The sequence below is a fragment of the Moschus berezovskii genome, chromosome 20, assembly GCF_049115385.1.
Source record: "Moschus berezovskii isolate FMDL1 chromosome 20, NW_MosBer_1.0, whole genome shotgun sequence".
In the NCBI taxonomy this organism is placed as follows: domain Eukaryota; kingdom Metazoa; phylum Chordata; class Mammalia; order Artiodactyla; family Moschidae; genus Moschus; species Moschus berezovskii.
Genome location: NC_142479.1, coordinates 66955068 through 66980155, shown reverse-complemented (window position 1 = coordinate 66980155; position 25088 = coordinate 66955068). Strand labels below are relative to the sequence as shown.

The window sequence follows — 25088 nt, the reverse complement described above, 5'->3', positions numbered from 1 at the left end:
GAAGGGTAGAAAAAGGAGTTGTTCATACACCAAACGTTTATTGAGCACCTACTGTGTGCCAGGCAGTGTCCCAGGAACCTGGGAGAGGAGGGGTCAGGGTAGCCTGGAACTGTCCAAGCTGTGGTTCCTTCTCCCAGAAACAAGGCCTGCAGGGGGACAGGGTCTGGGGGGCCTCCTCCCTGAGAGGTGGAAGGCCTTGGGTACAGAAGGTGGAGGCCTCTAGGAATGAGAAGGCTGGGGAATGTGTGGGGGTCTGAGGCTGGTGCCTTCTCTGATTCAAACCAGGGGTGCAGAGAAGCAAGCTTCCTGGGAGCTGGGTCAGCAGCAGGAGGAAGCCCTGGGCCCCCGTATCACCTCCTCTTGAGCACGGATATGCAGGACTTCTTGAGGGGCCCGATCTGCAGATGGGCATCTACACTCTCCAGGAAGAAGGCGGGCTTGAGCCTGCGCGTGAAGAGCCCCGCAAAGTGGCTGTCCAGGCGGCTCTGGAAGGGGTCAACGGGGGAGGCCGGCGTGCCACTCCGGCGCGCCCGGGAGGCCCTCAGCCTCCGTAGGAGGCTCATCTTGCCATCCCGCACGGCGTAGAAGGCCAGGGCTCGGTCGGCATATTCCAGGCAGATCCCCACGGTGGGCGAGAAGGGGTGCGGCAGGGGCGCCTCCTGCCCGTGGAACCAGACGGAGAAGCTGCGTCCGTTCCACTGCAGGCAGCAGGAGTAGGCGTTGCGGCCCAGCCGGCCCCGGTCGTAGGGCTCTTGTGGGGAGAAGTCTTCGGCCATAACCCCCACGCTGACCCAGCCCTCGATGATCTCCACCTCCCAGTAGTAGGTGCCCCGGTCCAGGGCACCCTCGCCCAGCACCTGCTCGCAGTGGGTGAAGCGGGTGGGTGACTCGGGGTAGTTAATAGGACACAGCACCCTCTTCACACCCTTGGTTCCAAACAGCTGCAGGAACTTGTCGGCCGTGTCACTGTCCAAGTCCACGATGTAGGCAACTGCCCCCACGGACCAGAGAGAAACGCGGGGCTCAGATCCAAGGTCAGGTGGGGCAGCCTTTCCCTGAGGGACCCACCTCCCCAAACACCTCTCCCATCCTTTGCAACTGGCACGATTGAGCCACTGTGGGGAGCCCCCTGTGAACTGACCTAGTTCACCCCCTGAACCAGGGACAGGAATCCTGGCCCTTGGGCACTTAAGGCGCAGCCTTGGGAGAACCCAGGTGAGCATCCTGGCAAGCCCAGCTGTCAACTTACACTTGAGGAAGAAATCCCTAGGAGCCTCACTCTCCAGGTTGTTGGTGCTGTCGGGGTCCTGGGACTCAGCGTCTGCTGCCAAAGAAGAGACAGTGGGAGGGGGTCTCCCTAGCTGCCTGTGGCTGGGCTGCGCAAGGTGACCCCCCTCTGAACCTGTTATTGAAATCCTCCCCCGCCCCCTTCATCCTCCCAGCACCCCAGGCCACCTGGGGACAGGCACGTGCCCAAACACGGTACTCTGTGTGCACACGCGTGCCTGGTCCTCATTCCACGCCCCCTCACCATCCCCGCCCCGCTCCATGTCCTTCCTGGGCTTCATCCTCTCCGAAGCCAGAAGGTGTGCCAGGACAGGCCCTCTCTGCCCCCCGGGCTGCGGCCAAAGGGGCTGACTCGTGATTACAGGGTGGTGGCTCGAGTCCCTGGCAGGATTTGGGGTCCCACCCTGCACTAGGCACAGTTTCCATCCTCCATTCCTGAGCGGGCACCGGCCCTGGGGCCCTGTGCGGGGAGCCTGGGGAAGGGTGAGTCACTTGCGGGGGGCGCCCACCTTCCATGCCCGGCTTCTGCAGCCCATCTTCGTCACCGCCCAGCCCCCGCAGCTGCTCCCACTGGCTGGAACAGGCCGCAGCCAGGACTGCCTGCACTGCGCGCACAGCCTGGGAGGACTTGGTGAAGTTGAGCTCCCTTGGGGGTCCAGGCCCGGGGCCGCACCCCTCCTCCAGGGCCAGCCTGAGTGCCAGGAGCTCCTGTGCCAGACAGACGCCCATTAAGGCTGAGCCAGCCGCAGCAGCTCCTCCGGGCAGGAGACAGACAGCTCCGCCAGGAGGCCGGCACAGCCACGAAGGTGGCCCCCTGCGGCCCCCTGCTCCCGCCACCTCCCGGCTTCGGTGCCCGCCGCGCCTGCGGAGCCGCCCTCACCTGTAGGAAGCTGACCGAGTCGGCTTCGGGGACCTGACTGAGGTTGTGGCGGGCCCTGCTGAGCCGGCTCCGCTGCTCCTCCTGCCGCCGCAGGTCGCCCTGGGAGCGGCCCAGCATGGTCGCCTCCCCCTCGTCGATGAAGCCCAGCACCTCCGTCTGAAACCCCTGCAGGACGGCCGCAGCCTCGGCAAACAGCCGGCTCACCCTCTCCCGCTCTGCCACAGCTGCGCTCTGCACAGGACAGTGGAGGTGGGGGCGGGCAGTGAGGACAGAGAACACCCTGAAGACGTCTCGGTCACCTTCTCAGACCCCCGCCTTCCCACCGTGTCCTGCTGAGGGCAGGGGTGGACAGAGGCACCAGCCCGAAACTGCCCTGGGTCTGTGCCAGGTCAGGGGGGTGACAGGCGTGCTCAGTGGAGCCGGGCCACGCCCTGGGCACGGGCTTCTCTGGGGTGGACCGTGCCATGCTGAAAGCTCACAGCACCGGGAGCCTGCGGCAGGGGTGGACGGGGGCGGGGTTGGACAGGATCTGACCTTGATGAGGGCCACCGTGCGCCGGGACTGAGCGATGCCCGCGGCCAGCTCATCCATGCGGTCCTCCACGGCGCTCAGGACTTTGGGCTGCTCAGCCTGTGGACGACATCCTCGAGGAGAAAGGGGTCTGGAAGGAGGGTCCCGGGCCTCACCAAAGGGGAGGTGGGGGTGACCAGGAGTGGTATCTGGGTCCAGGTGGACTGGGAGTGGTGATGATATACCAAAGGGGCCTCAAGCCCAGGCTGATGCACTTTCAGAATGCCTGGGAGAGGGCAGGCTGGTGGGCCGTGGGCTGCCTGCCTGCCCTCTTTGACTGGTGAGCAAGTCCAGGGCCCTCCGGGTCCTCCACGTTGCTCACTGTGATTTGAGAACTTCCCTCCGTGGGAAAGAAGCAGAAAGTGAGAAGGGGCCTTGCGCAAGGTGCCATTCAAACTGTCTGGGAAATCACTGTCCCCCAAGAGTCTGTGTCCCCAGTCCAAGCCTGAAAAATGGGGATTCCGGGCAAATCCCCTGGGTCTTATGAGTCACCACTTCAGGCTGGAGAGACGGAAAATCCCAAGGCCAGAGGCGCCAAGACCAGGCCGGGGGCCAAAGGAAACTGGGGGTGGAGGTAACCGGGCTGGACAGCCAGCACATGCGCCCACCACCAGCCCCCGGAACAGCCCGACAGAGCGGTCTGTGCTCGGTCCACCCTCTGCCCGACTCCTGTCGTCTGCCACACCCATCCAGACCCCCAGCCCGGGCAGATCTGAGCGGGACCGGCAGGAACCCGGCCGAGGCACCGGCCGTCCACCGGGGACTCTGCGGACCCCGCGGACCCCACCAGGCTCCTTTAACCACCCCACAATGGGCTCCGCCCCAGCCTCAGTCTTCCAGCCCGATTTTTGCATGCTTTTCGAGTTCCCACTGGGTCCCTCCAACCCTCATTCTCATCCAGAGAGGAATGTCCCACAGCGAGCGGATGACGGTGAGGGCTGGAAGGCACCGCAGAGATCCTCAGGTTAGAGAGGGGAATTAAGGATGGCAAAGCAATGAGGGGTCCTCGGCAGGCGCGCGAGGCCCATCACCCGCCCCAGCCCGCCCGCCGCGCCCGCGCCCTACCTCCTGGAGCGCGCGCTCCTGCTCCAGCGGCACGAGCTCGTGGCCCCGGTGCTCCTGGGCGGCGCAGGCCTCGCACAGGCACACGCGCTCGGCGCGGCAGTAGCGCTCGAGCGGCCGCAGGTGGCGCGGGCACAGGCTCTCCTCCAGCCGGCGCAGCGGCGGCACCAGGCGGTGTCCGCGCAGCGCGGGGCTGCGCTCGTGCGGGCCCAGGTGCGCGGGGCAGAAGGACGCGAGGCAGGAGAGGCAGGAGAGCGCGGCGGGCAGGGCGGCGCCTTCGGGGCACGCATCGCAGCGCACCGGCTCCTCGCCGGGCGGCCACGACTCGGGCGCGCAGGGAGCCGACGGCTCCGGGGCGCTGGGCGGCGCGCTGGGTGTTGCCGGCTCCGGGTCCGGGTCCGGGGCCTGGGCCGGCGGGGTCGGGGCCGGGCCGGGGCCGGGCCCCGGGCCCGAGCCCTGGCGGAGCTGCAGCAGCTCGGACAGCGTGTGGTTTTTGCGGAGCTGGAGGCCGTCGGGGAAGGTTTCCTGGCACAGCGGGCAGCGCGCCGTGCCTCCCGGGCCGCCGGCGCCACCCGCTCCGCGGTGCGGCCAGAGCGCGCCCAGGCAGGCGAGGCAGAAGTTGTGGCCGCAGGGCAGTGTCACCGGCTCCCGGAGCGGCTCCAGGCAGATGGGGCAGCTGAAGGGCCCACTCCCGTCCATGGCTCCGCGGCCGCGGTGCACCGCCTGCGCCGCTCGCGCCTGGGAGGGACCGGGACCGTTCGCGACGCGGCGCCGCCCCCTGGGACAGAGGCCAAGGGTCCGACCCCGCCCGCCCCCGACTCGGACCGCCCCCCAGCGCAAAAGGCCGGCCTGTACCCGGGGCGCAGTCTGACCCCTAGGGGCTCCTGGAGGAAAGGTTAGTGAGAGAGAGGGCAGAGAAGGCGACTGGAGGGGCCACACTGAAGGCAGGGGAGGAATTCACCCCTCCATGACCCCCGATGGGGGTCCACCCCATGGCCGGCCAGGGCCTCCAGAGAGGCTGGGCGACCGCACGGTGTCAGGCAGGCACCTTTGCGCTCCGGACCCCTCCTCAGTACCTTTAGCCAAGTTGCTGAGCTGCTGAAACTTCCTGGTGGTCCAGTAGCTAAGACTCCCCGCTCTCCCAGTGTTGGGGAACTGGGTTCCATCCCTGGTCAGGGAATTAGATCCCACATGCTGCAGCTAAGCAACTAAATACTCCACATGCCCACAACGAAGATCAAAGATCCTGCATGCCACAACTAAGACGTGGCTCAGCCAAATAAATATAAAAAGAAAAAAGACAAAGTTGCTGAGCTGCAGGGAAAATAACTGCTGATGGGCATGTGTTTCTGCCTCTTAGTGACTCTATTTACCTCCGATGGGGAACTTGGGCTTCTCTAAACTTAAAATGGGAAGTTGATGTCGTCCTCCAAGTCCACTGTCCTAGGAATTCACTTCCAGCCCATGGACACTCATGTGATGTGCCAGTGGCTCAGGCTGTGGGTTCCTCAAGTGGAGGTGTTCGCTGAGACTAGTCTGACTACGCACTTAAAATGGTGCATTTTAGTATATGTAAACTATACCTCCATAATGTTAAATTAAAAGAAATAGAATGGCAACAGAATAACTAAAGGAGCACTGGGCTGTAACCCTAAGTATAAAGCAAACTTCTATGAGTCCATGCTGTTATAAAGAAATCTCTGGGTAAATAAATAAATGAGGGAGAATAGGCAAATTTCCCACTCAGAGGGATTCTGAACAGTTCTGGCACATTCTCCAGGATGGAGAATGGCTTCCCACTCCGTACGTGTGGAGGGTGCAGAGTGACTTCCTTCCAAAGGGAGCAGAAGAGTAACTTGACAGTGTACAGTGAGGAAAAGCAGCCCAGCCAGGCGGGCAAGGTCAATGTCAACAGTGACGTCATGTTCGGCAGTAAGTACCGTTGATACGCTGTGGTCCTCCTACACACAGCCCCACTCTATGATTAAAACTTTAGACAAATCCCAGTGAAGACACAGTCTACACAGCGCCTGATCAGAAACCCTTGAAACTCTCAAAGTCGTCAAACAGAAGCAAGGAAAGTCTGAAAAATCGTCACAGCCAAGAGAAGTCCATGGAGACATGATAACTAAATGTCCTGTGTATTCTGGATGTGTTCCTGAGAGAGAAAAAGGATGTTAGGGGGAAACAGGAAATTCAAATAAGTTATGGAATATACTTCATAAGAATGTATCAATATTGGCTCTTTCACTGTGACAAATGTACCATAGTCACGGTATGAGCAAAAGGACAAATGGGGAGGGAGGTATAGGGGAACTCTGAGTGATCTTTGCAACTTTTCTGTAAACTTGGAACTGTATTAAAAGTGCATAAAACAGGTTCCCCTTGTGGCTCCGTGGTAAAGAATCCGCTGCCAGTGTAGGAGACACGGGTTCAATCCCTGATCCAGGAAGGTCTCACATACCACGGAGCAACTAAGCTCCTGCGCCACAACTACTGAGCCTGTGCTCCAGGGCTCAGGAGCCGAAATGACTGAGCCCACGTGCCACAACTACTGAAGCCCGAGCCCCCCAGAGCCTGTGCTCTGCAACGAGAGAAGCCTGTGCACCCCAACTAGAGAGTAGCCCCTGCTCAACACAACTGGAGAGAAGCCCGAGCAGCAATGAAGACTCAGCACAGCCAAAAATACATAAATAAAATTATTTTTAAAAATTCATTAAAAAAAGCTGAGGCAATGCTTCCTGCACCCAGGCCTGCAGACCTCCTGCTGATGAGAGGCCAAAGTGGAAGGAATACACAGGTGGAGAGGGTTGATCCACATAGAGGTGGGGGTTCAGTTCAGTTCAGTTCAGTCGCTCAGTCGTGTCCGACTCTCCGCGACCCCATGAATCACAGCACGCCAGGCCTCCCTGTCCATCACCAACTCCCAGAGTTCACTCAAACTCATGTCCACAGAGTCGGTGATGCCTTCTAGCCATCTCATCCTCGGTCTTCCCCTTCTCCTCCCGCCCCCAACCCTTCCCAGCATCAGAGTCTTTTCCAGTGAGTCAACTCGTCGCATGAGGTGGCCAAAGTATTGCAGTCTCAGCTTTAGCATCAGTCCTTCCAATGAACACCCAGGATCGATCTCCCTTAGAATGGACTGGTTGGATCTCCTTGCGGTACAAGGGACTCTCAAGAGTCTTCTCCAACACCACAGTTCAAAAGCATCAATTCTTCGGCGCTCAGCTTTCTTCACAGTCCAACTCTCACATCCATACATGACCACGGGAAAAACCATAGCCTTGACTAGATGGACCTTTGTTGGCAAAGTAATGTCTCTGCTTTTTAATATACTATCAAGGTTGGTCATAACTTTTCTTCCAAGGAGTAAGCGTCTTTTAATTTCATGGCTGCAACCAGCATCTGCAGTGATTTTGGAGCCCAAAAAAATAAAGTCTGACACTGTTTCCACTGTTTTTCCATCTATTTCCCATGAAGTGATGGGGGTTAGCCTTTCTTATTCTTCCAGGGCCCTTCTCAAAGCCTAGTGTAGTCTCAGACATCTTTCCAGAGTAATGTTTTTATTTTTATGTATTTATTTTTCTATGTGTTGGCCACACTGTGCTGCCTGTGGGATCGTAGTTCCTGACCAGGGATCGAACCCATGCCCCCTGCAGGGAAAGTGTGGAGTCTTAACCACTGGACTACTAGGGAAGTCCCCAGAGTAATGCTTTTAAATGCACAAAGTAAAATGCGCAGGGTTCCATGGCAATCAATTACATTGAAATACAGGTACAAAATACAAAGAAAACAAATTTGTTACATCTGTGTTTCTTTAACACAAGAACAAATAACAAGATCTGATGGAGTTCTAAGAATCCCTGTGTTTTTGAGACAGTGATGAATGTAAGCATATTTCAAGTTCTCTGTCATTTCTGTAATACACTATGAAAAATCTGTCATTTTTATTGGTGACAACTCACAGCTATGGCTAATATCACTGTGGTGTGTTTTCTCCATTTGTAATAGAACGAAATGCTAGATTGCCATTAGAGGACATTGAAAATAAAGAGAATTCCCACCTACTCAAAACGCTGGGTTAAACATGTCTGATTTAGGGGGAATTCCCTGGTGGTCCAGCGGTCAAGATTTGTTGCTTTCACTGCTGTAGTCCGATTCAATCCCCGATTGGCAAACTAAGACCCCTCAAGCCATGAGGCTCAGTCAAAAAACAAAAAATCTAGAGCCGGAAAAGAGTCACAGATACAGAGAACAAACTTACTTGGTGGGGGGAAAGGAGGTGGGACAAACTGGGAGACTGGAATTCACCTTGTATGATGTAAAGGGTATACGCTGCTGCTGCTGCCTTCAGTCATGTCTGACTCTGTGCGGCCCCATAGACGGCAGCCCACCAGGCTCCCCCGTCCCTGGGATTCTCCAGGCAAGGGTATACACTGCTATGTATAAAGTGAGAACCTACTGTACAGCACAGGGAGCCCTACTCAGTGCCCTGCAATGACCGAAATGGGAAGGAAATCCAAAAAAGAGGGGATATATGTATACTTGTAACTGATTCATTGTGCTACACAGCAGAAACTCAACACAGCATTGGAAAACAGCTACGCCTTAATAAAAATACAAAATCTGATTTAAAAATATGCTCTGCAGAGCCTCCTGGAAGGAGAGAAGGAAACTAAGATCTATTAAATATTTCAAGAGGGGTGGGATCCACTCCTGAGGAATTTGTGGGAAGTGGGTGGGGTTGAAGTCATGGAGGCCGTCGTGGAGGAAGTGTCATCTGAGTTGGGCTTTCACAGACTGCTAGGGCTCGGAGGCGTGCAGAAACTAGGGTGGGAAAAGACCTTCTGGGCAGAGCAGCAGGGTGAACCAGCCTGGGTGTGCCTGGTTTGGCAGAGAGGCGTGTAATGAGTTCCATAAGTAGTTTCCACAAGGAGCACTTGATTTTGATCATCCCTTGTCTGCCAAGACGAGGGATGGTTCAGAGGCTCAGACATCAGAGGCTTGGCAGCCAGGCTGCCTGGGCTTTCTGAGACCATAGACTTGCTTGACTCTGGAGGGGAGAGGAGATGCCACTCGGGTTTGGGGGTACATACAGGGGACAAGTTCTGCCCTCCACTCCCCACCTCACAGCCTGTTCAGGAAGGTGTACTCCTCCAGGAATGCCTGGAGATGTGATTTGCCAGGGTGCTGGCATTTTGGTATCTCATTTCCATTATGGAAGTTTTTAAAGTTGCCCAATATATTAATTATTCTTTTTTTGGCTGTGCTGGTTGCTGCGCAGGCTTTTCTTTAGTTACAGCAAGCGGGGGCTACTCTTGCTGTGGAGCACGGGCTCTAGAGTTCCTGGCCTTCAGTAGTTGAGGCACTTGGGCTTAATTGCCCTGCGGTATGTAGGATCTTCTCGGATCAGGGATCAAACTCATGTCTTCTGCATTGGCAGCTGGATTCTTTACCACTGAACCACCAAGGAAGCCCTATATTCATGATTCTTGAAATTAACTGGCTCTTAATTAACTGACACTCTGCTCACGGCTGCATCCACTCTGTCCTCTCCAGGACGCTCATGAAGGAGCGGAAATGGAATTCCAACAGGTTACATATCTTGCCAGAGGTCACAGACCTAGTCTTGCAGAGGAGGCAGAACTTAAACCCAGAATGTGTACCCTGAAAATAATCCTAAACCTCATAAATGACCCTGTCTGTCTCCATTATTGCTTAAAAAAAAAAAAAAAGTCAAGCAGAAACAAAAACAAACTGCAAAAGCATCGAACAAACAATAGTACTTGGCAAGCCAAACTCAGCTTTGCTTGAATCTCTGGAAAAAGGAAATGGGAACCAAGCCATATCCCACAACAGCACTTCTTCTTTATGCTACTGATGTACTTTAAAACATATGTATTTATTTCAAAATAATATATTTAGAGTATCTGAAAAATAAACAATTTAGTGAGGCATATAATAAAAGCTGCAGTCCTGTATCCCACCTTGCTCAGATTCTTGCTTCTATGGACAACTAGGTTCAACCCTTCTGTCTCTTCTAGCACTTACCTCCATATCCCTAAAGCACACGGGTGTAAGCTTGAACATCTGGATGTTTGTGCTCATATTTCTGGAGATTTTGATTCTTTTTTTTTTTTTAATATTCACAATGTGTTTATTGGGATGGTTTCCCATTTGTTCTGATACAGGGTGCTTTCAGTGTTGCTTCTGTCTGAGCATTCTCCTGGAAGCCTTGCTTTTCCTCCTGTAGGCTGTCAGAGGACAGTAGCATAACCAGCACATAAAACTACTCTTTGTGTGGCTAAAGTCGTCGGTGATTTTATAGCATCCTGGGCATCTCACATCTGTGAAACAGGAATCGGGGCTCTGCACGAGGCGCTTCTTCTGGGGTTTCCTCTTCTCTTCTCGAAAGGGACGAAGGAGATCCTTCGCAAGAGGCATGTTCTCATGGCAAGGTCTTCACCATTAGGAAGTGAGATTTTGATTTCTATCATTTCTCCTTTATGTTGAATTCCCATTGCTTGGATCCCAGGGCTCCCCTTCCCTTCTTTATTTCTTTATTTTTGAAAATTACATCCTCTGGGAGTTTCCTGGTAATGGATGCGGAAGTGTCTGCAAATGTCTTTGTTCAGGCTTCGCCCATGATTGACAGTTTGGCTGGGTATGGAATTCTGAATAGAAATCCTTTCCTCCCTCAGAGTCTCAAAGATGGGGCTCCATTGTCTTCTAGTTTCCAGCCCCGCATTACTCCAAGACACATTTCTCGGTCACCACGCTGCTCCTTTCCATTCCTCCCTCCACAGGCAGGATAGCCTCTGATTCTCTTTACCCCTCCCCTCTCTGGTCTCCAATCCACCAGCCCCAGAGGTCACTGTCTTTTGAAATCTCTCCTGCCCTTCCCTTCTCTTGTTCTGTTCCTATGCCCACCCTCCCAATTCTGCCTCATAAATGCCCAGAAACTGTGAGGAGTGGAGCAGAGGTGCTGGAAACTCCTAGGCTCATCAGATGTGTCCCCTTTACAAATGTTATGCTCCAGAGTCCATGTTTCTTTCTCCCTCTGCACCTAGGCATTTTCTGGTGAGGAGGTGGAGAATTGTTAGAATCAGCAGGGCTGAGAGAATTTAATCTGAAGTAACTGTCCAGGAGAGTTAATTCTTGCCCTCACACTGACACTGGAAGCACTGCTCCACAGCACTCTATGGGAGTTCATAAAAATATGAACTTCCCTGGTGGTACAGTGGCTGACTCTGAGCTCACAATGCAGGGAAGTGGGTTCAACCCCTGGTCAGGGAACTAGGGTCCCTCATGCCACATGGCATGGCACTCCCCTCTCCCCCCAAAAAAGGCAGTAGTGTCATGTAAACAAAAGTTAATGGTCACAGTATAGAACATTCCCATAGGACAATGTGGAAAGGACCACCAACCCAAAAGAAAAGTAAATCCATAGATTAAATGACCCAAGACACTTTGCACTCTGGAAGCAGAGAAGGGGCTGTTCTTCCTCTCTCTGTCTCTTTTTCTGTGGGCTTGGCTAGCTGGACATTTGTGTAGCGGCTCTGGGATCAGGAGGGATGGTTAGAATCTGTCTGCTGGGGTAGCCAGCGATAATGGCTACCTGGCCAGCCCAATCCTGTATCTACCCTGCTTTCAACTCCTGCTGTTAACCCAGCTGTCATCCTGTCATACTGACTGTCCAGGGTTAGAACCATCTTACCCTGTTTGGGGACCTCCCCACCTTAGGAATCTTTCTGGAAGCTCCTTGCCCAGGTTGCACCAATCAGAGGCCTGGTCCCGCCCTTAAACCCGAGAACTGACATTGAGGCCACAAGGTGGAGTCTGCCAAAGGCAGCACCAGGGGTCACTGACAATGTGGGGAGGGAAACTTACCGTATAGAAGTATAAAACTATTTTGTAATTTTTGGAGTGTGTGTTTTTGCATCTTATCCTTTTCTAAAAAGCTTTTATTGTCAAATACTTACACACAAGTATATAAAATATGCATGCACAGTGTAAAAACTTAGAAAGCACACACCCTTGGGACCACTACCCTGATCAAGAAATACTTTCTTGTACAAAATTACTGCTCCCCAATGACCCAGTACCCTCACCTCCAGAAACACAAGATAAAACATGTACAAGGACCTGCAGGGAAACATGTTCTGAATGGTAAAATCCAAAATAAAAGGAGCGGGAGCTGTGCTGGCACCTACACTTGATGCCCACGCCCTGGGTAGGGATGAGGTGGGAATGATGGCAGCTGAGGCTCTGCCATGACGATTGGCTGGTGGCCTTGAGGGGCAGGCGTAAGCTGGCCTGACTCAAGGTTTCTTCATTTCGGTCCCTTGTATAAACATAAAATCTTCAAGTCTCCATCGTGTCTCTGTTGAGAGATTCCTCTTTAGGGAATGTAGCCCACATACAGGGCAATAAATATGGCCAAAACTTCCAGCTCAAAAGTTGTCATCTCAAGACTTCCCTGGCCCAGTGGTTAAGACTCCGACTTTCCACTGTAGCGGGCAAGGGTTTGATCCCTGGTTGGGGGAACTAAGATCCCACATGTTGCAGGGTGTGCCCTCCCCTAAAAAAGTCATCATGGCCATATTTTTAAGCCCTCAAATAAAACATTTTGAAGTCCAATAACGGGTAAACAAATTCTGATTAAAATTTGGCTTTGTCATGAGGATGACCATTTATGTTGCGGTCATTCAGAGAGAAAATCTGAACAATGTGGAAGATGCTTATGTTAAATGAAAGATGCAGAAAAACATAATTGTTTATAGAATATGAGCACAGGATGTACAAAGTAAAAGAGAAGATGAAAATATACCAAAATATGAAAGAGAATAGAGAAGAGATGAGGAGGGAGAAGGTAAAAATCAACCTTTTCAAGGCTGCCTCTAGGAATCCTCTGTTCCAAGGTCTGCACTGTCTCGGTAGGAGGTAAACTGGCGTTGCCCCATGAGTGACTGTGTCCCACAGTGGTGCGTCCTGCACTGCACGCGCTCCTGCAGGACCTGGGCACTGCGCTGGTCTCTGAGGTCCAGGCAGCCCGAGAACTGGGCTCCCATCTTCCTCCCTTGAGCCTCACCCCCTCAGATAGGAGGGGAAGGTGAACTCGTTTGGAGGCTTCCTCCCGCCTCTCTCCAATGGCCCAGCCAGCCCCTGAGTCGATCTTCCAGCCAACAACTGGTCCCATTAGAGCTGTGGCCTCAGGTTCCCAGGGGAGCAGCTGGCGGTTCTGGGCCTATGGGAATGGTGGCACCTGGCCACCAGGGTGGCACTTGTCCCCTGCCTTCCTCAGCTGAGCCCGGAGGCCTCTTCCTGGAGCCCTGGAGGGAGGGTGGCCTCGGGATGATGGCACAAGGTCAGGGTCCGACCCTCAAGGAGCCAGAAAATGGGGTAGAGGGGCCGGGTGAAGATGGCATGGAAGGTGTGCAGGGGTTGGGTCTTGGGTTCCAGGCTGTAGAAGGTGAGGCAGCCAGAGGCCAGGTCCAAATCCACGCCCAGGAGCCGCCCTGACACGACTGGGAGGCGCCGGGCCTTCCCGTCGTGCCAGGCCTGGGTGCAGTCCTCCTGAACGCAGAGCCCCCAGGAGCTGGGCCCGCGGCCGATGTTGTCCGTGTGGGGCCCCTGCCTGCGCCTTGTCAGCTCCGAGTAGGCGACGCCCAGCGTCACCGAGTGGTTGGACGCACGCACCTCCCAGTAGTGCTGCCCGGCCTGGAAGCTCTGGGCACACTGCACCTGCCAGAGCTCGAAGCTGCCGGGCCCACCTGGGCCCCGGGGCTTTAGAAGGTGCTTTACCCGCTGGTCCTGCTGAGACAGGTAGAGGTGGCGGTTGGCGCTGACAGGGTCGAAGGTCAGGTTGCGATAATCTGTTGGGCAGAGGCAGATGGAAGGTGAGTGAGCAAGGGTGCCTGCGCCTAGCCGTCACTGTTCTCAGAGGGGACAGACAGCAACTGAATTTCCATTGATGGACCCTCAGACATCTGCGGGGGTCACTGGAAGCTGAATAAACGTGGACATCATCTCAGCGTCTGATCCTCCGTGCGACCCCTGAGGTGGAACCTTCCATCGGCCTCATCTCACAGATGAGAAAACTGAGGTTCAGAAAGCTAACTTCATAGTAAGTGGAAGAATCGTGATTGATCCCAGGTTCGTGCTCCCAGAATCTCCTTAAACACTATGCTCGCTGCACGCGCAAGAGGTGTGCATCCCGGAACAGGGACGCTGGAAGGGGCACAGCCAGCCCTGGGGAGGGGGCACGGCCAGCCCTGGGGAGGGGCGGGAAACAGGCTTCCTGGACAGAACAGTCAGGAAACAGTAGGTGCCCCCGACACATGCAGAGGGACACACACACGTGCTCACAGTGCACACATGAACACACACGCACCCACATGTGCGCACAATGCACTCACACACATGCTCACGCAGGCGCAGACACGCATGTGCTCTAGGCCTTCTTACTCTGCCAGAGTCTCCTCCTCAGCGGACACACCGGGCTCAGCACTGACGCCAGGGGACCTGGGGACTCTACGGAGCAAAGCAGGGTTTTAGGGGAGTCATCGGGAGGAGCGCTCATGGGGGGCCAGGCCACTGACTCCTTTCCCACCTCTAGTGGGAGGGACAACTGGGCCCAGAGGGGCAGGCAGAGGTCTGGGATCAACCTTACCCACGGAGCCCAAGTCAGCAGCTTTGGCTGGTACTCCGGGGTGAGCCCCCTCTTCCAGGAGGAGAGCACACAGCTGGCTCAGGGACTCCTTCAGGCCGTCCAGCTGCTGATCTTCGTCCCACTGGGGGAGAGTCAGTGGCCCAAGAGGGCCTGGGGGCACCAGTTGCTGTGATTCCTGAGCGCAGGGGACAGCTGCAGTAAGCCTGGGCACAAGGGGCTGGTGCACTGGCCCCCCAGCCTGCCTCCCTGAGGCCTGGTACCTGGAGGAAGGTCCGGTCATCCAGATGCTCCAGGAGGCGGCGAATCCTGCCATCACAGAGAGACACAGCCTCCAGGCGGCCCTGCAGGCGCTGTTTCTCCTCCTGGGCCTGCTCCAGGGCCTGGGTCTTGGCCACATCAATGTCCCTCAGAGCCCTGGCCCGCCGCATCTCCAGGGCCTGCAGCAGCCGGCTGAACTTTCCAGATATCACGGAGGTCAGAGTGCAGGCTGAGTTCTGGGTGGGCACAGGAGGAGCTGAGGACAGCCAGGGCCCTGGGCGGCTGCCCACTGGGCTGAGGGGTGGGGAGCCAAGGTCTCTCTGCCTCCCCCCTCCGGCCCTTCATTTCCTGCTGCCGGGAGGCATTTTCAAGGTAGCTCATGCCTACTGCCCAGTGTCCCAGGGGCTGGCTGGTGGCCGCCTGAAGGACACAGCAGACGACACGATGCGGGGTGGCAGGGGGACAGGCCTGGTACCTGGATCTGGCTGCTTCGCTGCTGCAGCTCCTGTAGCTGCCTCTGGGCCTGGGCGGCCTGCTGCTGGGTGACCTCCAGCATGGCTCTCAGCTGGGCCTGTGGGCCCACCGGGGGACGAGTGAGTGATAAGAGGGGTCAGGACTGGCTGTGAAGTCCCCGCTCAGCCAGTCAGCAAGCACCTGCAGATGCTCAGCCTCCCCTTCTTGTGACACCCGGGTGAGGCCCGCACACAGGGCATCAGCCTTGGTTCTGAGCCCTAGGGGAACTGGGTCAGGGTCCCAGGGAGGCCTGGATAAAGCCCCTGCCCTGCCGGGAGCAGAGTGGTGCCCGGGTGGTACAGAAGCCTCAGGCTGAACACGAGCAACACGGCTATACCCTCAGGAGGGCAGGACGGCACCCCCACTAGGACTTGGGGCCCTGCACCCGGTCCAGAGCCTGTCTTGCTTCTGCTCCTCCCAGCGACACCCTGAAGTGAGGGACCCATGTTATCCCCGCTTCACAGAAGAGGAAGCAGGTCAGGGAAGTTCATAACTCGCCCAGGTCACTGGATCTTCCCAAGTGCAATGCTTGCGTCTCACTCCGAGCCGTAGAGCCTCCAGCACGGTACACATGCTGGAGGTAGGAAGGGGCAGGGCAGAGTTTTCTGGTTCACCCCCCCAAGGGTGCACAGTCCTGCCCTCACACCCCAGCATCACTGCCCCTCCCACTAGCCAAGTTCTAGCTCCTTCAGTGCTTCTACCGTCCAGCTGTACCACCTATTCTTCCCTGCAAACTTCCACACTCCGCGCACTGTATTCAGCCCTCAAGGCAGTAACCTCTTGTCCTGACTCTGCGTCCTCAGCAGCCGGGGGGGTTGTCTGTCCTCCAGCTCTGGGCTCCTTGACCTCCTCACTCCATCCCGGCTACTCACTCCCGAATCCTCACCCTGGACCTGGCACCGGCCCTGACGTCTCTATTCCAAGCATTCCTGTCCTGACCGCCACCTCCTCTCAACCCGGAATCAAAACAGGGCCAAGCCGGCGGCTGGAGCTGCCCGCCCCCGCCCGGGCGCAGAGTGGTGCGGGTCCCGGCGAGTCACCTCGCGCGCCCGGCGCTCCGCGTCCAGCAGCGCCCGCTCGTGGAGGCGACACTCGCGCACGGTGCACACGCAGCACACGCAGAGGCCCTCGGTGCGGCAGAAGAGCTCGAGCGACCGGCCGTGCCGGGGGCAGCGCGCGCCGGGGCCGGGGCCGGGGCCGGGGCCGGGATCGGGATCGGGATCGGGGCCAGGGCCGGGGCCGGGCGTGGCGCGCAGCTCCTCCACCACGCTGCTCAGAGCCACGTTGCGGCGCAGCTCGGCGCCGTCCGGGAAGGGCTCCCGGCACTCGGGGCACACCTTCTCGCGGCGGCCCCACCAGTCCCGGATGCAGGCCCCGCAGAAGTTGTGCCCGCAGAGCAGCGTCACCGGCTCCTTGTAAAGCTCCAGGCAGATGGAGCAGGCCAGCTTGTCCTCCAGCTGCTGCGCGGCCATGGCGGCGGCGGGCGGCCCGGGCGCGCGGAAGGAAGGCCTCTTAAAGGGACAGCGGGCGCCGGAGTGTGGGTGCGGCTGGCGGAGCGAGGACCCGCCGGGGTGACAATCATTCTTCCCCTCCGACCAAACCAGCCGCCACTCCCAGCGCCTGCCGGCTGCAGCGCTCCTGTTCCGCCCAGCGCCTACACCTCCGGCTCCCAGGCGCCCCTGCCTGCCTTCTACTGCCCAGGCTGGGAGATGGGGTCCAGCTCTCTCTGGTCCCACCCTGGGACCTCATCCCGCTTCCCGAGATCCACAGTCCAACAGCTCCCGTGCAAGGGATCTGGCCCCAGGTTCTGGAGATATAGAGCTTTGGGAAAGCTGTTGGGTTTCCAAGCCTCCTCCTGGCCAAGGGCCACCACCAGAACCTCTTCTGCCGCCCTCATCTGAAAATCTAATACAAGTAACACTGACAACAGTTATCTACTTCCCAGGGGTTCTGGCCATTAAATGAATCAGGACAGCACGTGGGAGTGCCTGGCAAGGGACATGGGGCACACAGCTGGTGCTCATTAAATGCCCTGCAGACCCATGGGGCTCTGCTGCACTTTTTTCCTTGAGCTGAGTTTCAGGCACTTGCCAGACTAGGGTGTCTCCCTTCTCTCAGTTATGCCTAATTTTGGTTCTTTTAAAGTAAACAGTGAGGTGGGTATGTCTGGTTACCAAGAGACAGAGACCAGAAAATAGTGGTTACTTCCTACCCTGCTTAGTGGAAACTCAAAGCAGTCTTCAGCTGCACTCAGAATACTGTGCTGGGGAGAGTTCCTTGTTTGAAGGTCCAAACTTGACCTGCAAACCCACCCACCGTCCCTGGGGCAGCGTGCTGGGCCAGTGCGAGAGGCGAGGCGGGGTTAACTTTCTCCTTTCTTTCTGACCCAGCTGGTTTAATTTTGAGGCACGACATCCTCTCACTTCGATGCAGCAAACCTCGTATTGTCTTGTTTTGTAATATTTTGATAGTTTTTCTTTCTGATCTCTTGACTGGCTCCTAGGCAGTCTTCTCCTTTAGAGAAGAGAAATACCCTAACCACCCGGCAAGTATGCAGGAGTTTCCAGGGCAGTGTGCCCAGAGACCTCTGAGACCTGCCTGTGCCCTACCTGACAAACCTTCTTTTTCTATCTGGAGGCTGGGAGCCTGAGAAAAGCCAGCGAGGGGACAATGCCCAGGGCTGGCAAATTTCTTTCAAGAGGCCTGTGGGAGCAGCCAGGGCCCCACCACCTGCGTTTCTTCTGTACCCTTCTTCAGCCACTGGATCACAGGTCCTCTGACAGCCTCAGGAAGCAGAGGTGAGGGGGCACCTCCTGGGGTGGGAGGCGGCCCTCTGCACGCCAATAAAGCAACAGATTTCCACCAGGGGGCGCCAGAACACAAACCCAGACCAGCTACAGCAAAAATCTTTATTGGAAACCCTACCCCCAGCCTTCTTCCCTCCCAAGCCCTGAGCCTGCTGGGACGGTGGCAGAGGGGCGGCCTCAGGCAGGAGAACCCCTGAGGGTTGGCCCCTGGGCGCTATGTCTCCATTGCCGCTGCCTGCAGAGCCTGGCAGGGTGGCCTGAGAAGCCCAGTTCACTCTGAGGTGGGGGCACTCCAGTCACTCAGTAGATGCCATAGGTGGGTTCGTGACTGTCCCTGTACCGGTCCAGGTAGCGCAGCGGCTGCCGGTGCGGGAAGCACTTCTGCTTAGGGTGATAAGGAGGCGGCCGCACAAACTCAAACACAGGCTCTCGCATGTCTGCAGAGGAGTGAAGGAGAGGCACGAGTGTGGAGTGCTGCTGGCCCGAGCCCGTCTGTCTGTCTGCCTGCTCTGGGCAAGTGCCCAGCCAGCCCACCCCAGGAATGGCACGCCTGCTGCTGGCCCTCTCCTGAAGGCGCTTCTCCTGGCATGTCAGGGGAGGTCTGTGAGCTCAGACCAGCCACCCGCTCCCCCTTGCCCACTCTGCCCTTACCCAGGAGCTGGTGGAAGATGTGGGTGACTGAGTCATCCCAGCGGCACTGGAAGAAAGCCAGGCCAGCTGGGGTCATGGCGTCTTGGTGTTTCTTGTAGAAATCAAAAGTGTGGAAGGTCCGCTGGGCAAGTTGGTAGCTGGAGGGAGGTGGAGGGGAGCATTTGAGAGTTGGGGGGGGCCAGAGCCCCACACCCCACCTCTGGTCCCACAGGCAATGCTGAGAAGCCCCTTAGGGTCTGTCTAGCACAGCACAACCACCCTGCTGCTCACCTCAAGGCCCAAGTGATGAGAGAGGAAACCTGAGCAAGACTGACCATTACTGGGAAGCTGGCCTGAGCCCAGGGGGGAGCCGGGGTGGGGAGGCAAAGATTACCAGGGTGAGGGCCGGGTATCCCCGGAGAAGTCAATTGGCTTGTCCTGCTTGAAGAGAAGGAAAGCAAAGCGGTGGAAGCCAGAGCCTCGGGCAGGGAAGGGGGGGAGGTATGGACACGTCTCCTGTCCTTCAGCCACCCTGCTGCCTGGGATGTTGGTGCTGGTGGGAAAACAAGCATCTGTTAATTGCCACTCGCCGCAGGAGGCAGCAGGAACATCCCCACCCAATGCTCCCTAGAGGTTGCTACAACTCCCCAGGAAGACCCTAAGATGATCTCCACTACACAATCAAGTAGGAAGAAGAGCCCTGAACACCCTCAGATGGAGAGCAGACGTGTGGGGGGAAAAGTAGGGGTTCAGAGGCCAACAAGAGCCCCAGAACCATCAGGATGAGAGCAAGCTCGAGCAGCTGGTTTCCTGGAGCCGGGGGGCTGGTGGGGTGGCAGGGCTGCTCAGGTGGGAGAGCCACGCCACCTGGGACCACTTCTCTCCTGATGTCCCGAAGGCTCTGGGTTTGTCAGCGAGTGTCTGCCCAGCCTGGCACAGGGATGGCCACTGTACCTGCCCCAGGTACAACGTGCCAGAGGGCCTGCTGCACAGGGTGGTAACTGCAGTTGAATAAAAATGCCTGACCTCTGCCTCTAAGCCTGGTGCTCAGAACCCAAGGCCACTGAGCAAACAAGAGGCAGCCCACAGGTGCCAGAGGCCTCTTGTGGTCTCCTTTCCCATTTGCTTGTCACTGAGCCCCTCAGAGTGGCTAAGGCACGTGGTGGCATGACCCTAGTTTCACAGGTAAGGAAATGAGTTAAGGGAGACAGAGAGGCCTGTGGGAGGGGCCGAAGCCCACTGCCTGCTTTTCTTCTGTACCCTGGATCAGCCCCTGGATCACCCTTCAGGACCCCTGACACCCTCAGGAAGCCGAGGTGAGGGACCACCTCCAGGGTTGGGAGGTGGTGTTTAATCCATGCTGGAGCCAAGACTCAAGTTCAAGTGCAGCTCTTTCGAGGATGTCGGAACCTCCCCGAACGCTGAGCCACATCCCTGTCCCAGGTACTTACACCAGCCAGTGCACGTACTCGGCGTCCGCTTCCAGCAGGTGTCCATCTACACACAAACACACCCCACTGACTGCGGGCACTGCCGCCCCCTCCGTCCTCCTCCCTTGGAGGGAGCTGGGGCTGGAGCTTTCCACATGGCCCCTCCCCCAGCTCCCCAGGGCCTCCCCAGGGAGGTGAGGGAGGCAGGCGTCCCCGTGAGCCCCCAGACCCTTACCCAAGTTGGTGAGGAGCAGCGTCCACATGGAGCCCTCATCTGCTTCATAGGTCACCTCCGGGGGCTGGGCAGCCTGGTGGGGAAAGAACGAGTGTGCTGTGACCCCATCAGGGACGGACAAGCTGTTCTAAATAGATCTTTACTCTGGAGAGCAGGAGCCTGAGGGAGCCTTGGAGAAAGGAGAGCCCATTCTGGACCAAGTGCCCTGGACAGCCCCTTGAGAGGCAAGTGAGCAAAGACTTATCCAAAGAGCCCTACAGAGTTGCCTATCCAGAGATCTGAACCACAAGAAGGCCAAAAGCTAGGGGCCGGGGTAGGGGGGCACTCTGATGGAGCTTCTTTTATTTTCATTCCCTTCTTTGTGATTACTTTATCATGGTGGTGTTTACTGGGAAATCAAAAAGAGACAGAGAACAAGAAAACCCCAGTTGAGCCTACACAGATGCTGTGCTTGTGCCTTTGACCACCATACAAACCGCCTCTGTAAACGGTTTCAAACAGGAGCTGTCTCTGGCCCCATGGTGGGATGTATCTGGCACACAGGGCAGGAAGGGGCACAGGCCAACAGTTACCTCAGCTGGAGTGACTTCATTGCCATAGTACACAGGTACCAAGTCGTCCTCGCCTATGGCATAGGCCACATGCAGGGGAACTCGGGGCACAAAGGTGGCCCCATGGAAGAGGTCCCGATAGAGGCCATAGTATTCGGCCAGACGCTGCTTGTGGTAGGGGCCACAGGTTCTCTCCCACTCAGCTCGCACGGCCTCCAAGGGGATGCTCGCTGGAAAAGAATGATGTTGGTGGGGATGCAGGGTGGGGGCAGGGACATACCCAGGACCCCCTCCCTCAGGAAGGCTTACCTGTGTGGAGGCGAGCGGCCCGCTCCTCCTCCACACTGGCCCGCAGCTCCCGCAGGACCCGTTTCCGTTCCAGCAACTGTTGGGTCCGGCAGACCTTAGGTGGAGGCAAGCCAATGTCAACCTTGTCTTTGGGATCTGCAGAGGGAAGATGTGTTGGAGAAAGTGGAATCAGGGCTTAGCTAAGCTCCCTGTCCATACTTTTCCTTTCACTGGGCAAACTCCGCTACTAAAGCTCAGTCTTTAATTCACAAAACATACTGTGTTGTTAGCTTCACAGATCTGGACTTGTTCCAGTCTCACTAATTAACGTGAGATTCTATTTTCTAATCCCTAAACAAGGGATTACATCTGTCTGCGTGCATGTGGGCTAGGTCACTTCAGTAGTGTCTGACTGTGCGACCCCATGGACTGTGTAGCCTGGCAGGCTCCTCTGTCTGTGGGATTCTCCAGGCAAGAATACTGGAGTGGGTTGCCATGTCCTCTTCCACAGCATTATTTGTCTAGGTCATGGGAAACCCAGGCGGATGGTGACCTAATTATGGCTGGGATCACCTTCAAGCCTGTTCACAGCTGGCCGTGCAGGGTCCCTGAGTCACCATCCCCAGGGCTTTCAATTTAACTCAGCAAAGTATTGGTCATCTGTGGCAGGTGTAGAGATCTAGTGGTGGTCAAGACAGACACGATCCCCGTCCTTAGAGAGCTCATAGTCTGGGAGGGAAGCAGCGAAGACTCAGGATGCAGTGTGGCCAAGGTGACATCAACAGTGTTACAGGAGCACAGAGGGGCGTTCCAACCCAGAATTGGGACGGGGGTAGTTGGTCAGTTCTTCTGTGTATTCCTGCCACCTCTTCTTAATATCTTCTGCTTCTGTTAGGTCCATACCATTTCTGTCCTTTATCGAGCCCATCTTTGCATGAAAAGTTCCCTTGGAATCTCTAATTTTCTTGAAGAGGTCTCTTGTTTTTCCTATTCTGTTGTTTTCCTCTATTTCTTTGCATTGATCACTGAGGAAGGCTTTCTTATCTCTCCTTGCTATTCTTTGGAACTCTGCATTCAGATGCTTATATCTTTCCTTTTCTCCTTTGCTTTTCGCCTCTCTTCTTTTTACAGCTATTTGTAAGGCCTCCTCAGACAGCCATTTCGCTCTTTTGCATTTCTTTTCCATAGGGATGGTCTTGGTCCCTGTCTCCTGTACAATGTCACGAACCTCCGTCCAGAGTTCATCAGGCACTCTATCAATCAGATCTAGTCCCTTAAATCTATTTCTCACTTCCACTGCATAATCATAAGGGATTTGATGGAGGTCATATCTGAATGGTCTAGTGGTTTTCCCTACTTTCTTCAATTTAAGTCTGAACTTCGCAATAAGGAGTTCATGATCTGAGCCACAGTCAGCTCCTGGTCAGGAGAGGAAGAGGTGGCAGGAATACACAGAAGAACTGTACAAAAAAGATCTTCACGACCAAGATAGTCACGAAAATGTGATCACTGACCTAGAGCCAGACATCTTGGAATGTGAAGTCAAGTGGGCCTTAGAAAGCATCACTACGAACAAAGCTAGTGGAGGTGATGGAATTCCAGTTGAGCTATTTCAAGTCTTGAAAGATGATGCTGTGAAAGTGCTGCACTCAATATGCCAGCAGATTTGGAAAACTCAGCAGTGGCCACAGGACTGGAAAAGGTCAGTCTTCATTCCAATCCCAAAGAAAGGCAATGCCAAAGAATGCTCAAACTACCGCACAATTGCACTCATCTCACACGCTAGTAAAGTCATGCTCAAAATTCTCCAAGCCAGGCTTCAGCAGTATGTAAACCGTGAACTCCCAGATGTTCAAGCAGGTTTTAGAAAAGGCAGAGGCACCAGAGATCAAATTGCCAACATCCGCTGGATCATGGAGAAAGCAAGAGAGTTTCAGAAAAACATCTATTTCTGCTTCATTGACTATGCCAAAGCCTTTGACTGTGTGGATCACAATAAACTGTGGAACATTCTGAAGGAGATGGGAATCCCAGACCACCTGACCTGCCTCTTGAGAAACCTGTATGCAGGTCAGGAAGCAACAGTTAGAACCGGTCATGGAACAACAGACTGGTTCCAAATAGGAAAAGGTGTACGTCAAGGTTGTATATTGTCACCTTGCTTATTTAACTTATATGCAGAGTACATCATGAGGAACGCTGGGCTGGAAGAAGCACAAGCTGGAATCAAGATTGCTGGGAGAAATATCAATAACCTCAGATATGCAGATGACACTACCCTTATGGCAGAAAGTGAAGAGGAACTCAAAAGCCTCTTGATGAAAGTGAAAGGGGAGAGTGAAAAGGTTGGCTTGAAGCTCAACATTCAGAAAACAAAGATCATGGCATCTGGTCCCATCACTTCATGGGAAATAGATGGAAAAACAATGGAAACAGTGTCAGACTTTGTTTTTTTGGGCTCCAAAATCACTGCAGATGCTGATTGCAGCCATGAAATTAAAAGACGCTTGCTCCTTGGAAGGAAAGTTATGACCAACCTTGATAGTATATTAAAAAGCAGAGACATTACTTTGCCAACCAAGGTCCGTCTAGTCAAGGCAATGGTTTTTCCCGTGGTCATGTATGGATGTGAGAGTTGGACTGTGAAGAAAGCTGATCGCCGAAGAATCGATGCTTTTGAACTGTGGTGTTGGAGAAGACTCTTGAGAGTCCCTTGGACTGCAAGGAGATCCAACCAGTCCATTCTAAAGGAGATCAATCCTGGGTGTTCATTGGAGGGACTGATGCTGAGGCTGAAACTCCAATACTTTGGCCACCTCATGAGACGAGTTGACTCACTGGAAAAGACTCTGATGCTGGGAAAGGTTGGGGGCGGGAGGAGAAGGGGACGACCGAGAATGAGATGGCTGGATGGCATCACCGACTCTGTGAACATGAGTTTGAGTGTACTCCGGGAGTTGGTGATGGACAGGGAGGCCTGGCGTGCTTTGATTCATGGGGTCGCGGAGAGTCGGACACGACTGAGCGACTGAACTGAACTGAACTGAACTGAGTTGGTCAGTAAAAGACTTTCGGTGTAGAGATATCAAAGGTGGAAATCTAATAATAAAGGAAGAGAATTTTCCAAGGAGGGGGACCAAAAGGTATGAAAAATGCTGGCGGGACTGAGCCACCACCAGCGCACACAGGAACGTGAGCAGGCCTTCTCCGCCAAGCTCGGGGAACCCACCCCCCGCCCAAACCTCCGAGCCCCACGGCGGTGGAGGCACAGCCCAGCTCCGGACATCCCCACCTGACTCCTCTACGAAATGCTCCCGGTACGTCCGCCACCAGTGCGGGTCCCGCGCCTCCCGCGCCGCCCGGCGCCGGTAGCGGTCGAAGCTGCGGTATTTCTTCAGCCGCTCCAGGTCGCTCACGTCGATGTCCTCGTTGGGCATCGGCCCCAGAGGAGCGGCCCGGCGGCTCAGGGCGGCTGCGGGCGGACAGCAGGACATCAGGCTGGCCCCGGCCCGACTCCCGCGGAGGCCCGGAGCGGGAGCCGACTCGAGACCCAGGGTTCGGCTGGACGGGGACCCCCAAGAGCCCCTCAACCCCAGATCCCTCACCTGAGGTGCTGAAGCCCCGCCAACTTCGACTCCTGTTCAGCACGGCCCGCCACCAGGGCGCCGCCATCTTCCCTCAGGCCGGCGCGCCGCCGCTCCCAGGACCCCGCAGAGGTGGCCGGAGCGGCGCCTGAGCGCACGGCGCAGGCCCCGCCCCCCGCGTCCTGGGAGCCCCGCCCCCCGCGTCCTGGGAGCCCCGCCCCCCGCGTCCTGGGAGCCCCGCCCCCCGCGTCCTGGGAGCCCCGGCCCCCGCGTCCTGGGAGCCCCGCCCCCCGCGTCCTGGGAGCCCCGCCCCCCGCGTCC

The 25088-nt window shown here is 56.1% G+C and overlaps 3 protein-coding genes across 4 annotated transcripts; all 3 read right to left on the bottom strand.

Annotated features, from left to right (window-relative positions):
* On the bottom strand, nucleotides 1-4554 carry TRIM47 (tripartite motif containing 47). Of its 2 annotated transcripts, none has more exons than XM_055408565.2 (6): nucleotides 3803-4554; nucleotides 2702-2797; nucleotides 2168-2398; nucleotides 1797-1995; nucleotides 1250-1324; nucleotides 1-991 (listed from the first exon to the last, which is right to left on the bottom strand). In XM_055408565.2, exons 1-6 carry the CDS (start codon nucleotides 4496-4498, stop codon nucleotides 351-353), a joined length of 1938 nt encoding a protein of 645 aa, XP_055264540.2. In that variant the 5' UTR covers nucleotides 4499-4554; the 3' UTR covers nucleotides 1-350. The 2 variants fall into 2 exon arrangements, with proteins under 2 accessions (XP_055264540.2, XP_055264541.2); XM_055408566.2 differs by having other exon boundaries at nucleotides 1250-1321; nucleotides 3803-4537.
* A 5193-nt stretch (nucleotides 4555-9747) lies between these two features.
* TRIM65 (tripartite motif containing 65) lies at nucleotides 9748-16727 on the bottom strand. The gene is made up of 6 exons (XM_055408563.2): nucleotides 16283-16727; nucleotides 15205-15300; nucleotides 14732-14965; nucleotides 14472-14646; nucleotides 14267-14332; nucleotides 9748-13674 (listed from the first exon to the last, which is right to left on the bottom strand). Exons 1-6 carry the CDS (start codon nucleotides 16712-16714, stop codon nucleotides 13100-13102), a joined length of 1578 nt encoding a protein of 525 aa, XP_055264538.2. The 5' UTR covers nucleotides 16715-16727; the 3' UTR covers nucleotides 9748-13099.
* A 1410-nt stretch (nucleotides 16728-18137) lies between these two features.
* Nucleotides 18138-24948, bottom strand: MRPL38 (mitochondrial ribosomal protein L38). The gene is made up of 9 exons (XM_055408564.2): nucleotides 24789-24948; nucleotides 24476-24655; nucleotides 21205-21339; nucleotides 20917-21125; nucleotides 20345-20417; nucleotides 20131-20176; nucleotides 19074-19232; nucleotides 18701-18837; nucleotides 18138-18486 (listed from the first exon to the last, which is right to left on the bottom strand). Exons 1-9 carry the CDS (start codon nucleotides 24853-24855, stop codon nucleotides 18350-18352), a joined length of 1143 nt encoding a protein of 380 aa, XP_055264539.1. The 5' UTR covers nucleotides 24856-24948; the 3' UTR covers nucleotides 18138-18349.
* Nucleotides 24949-25088: the final 140 nt, after the last annotated feature.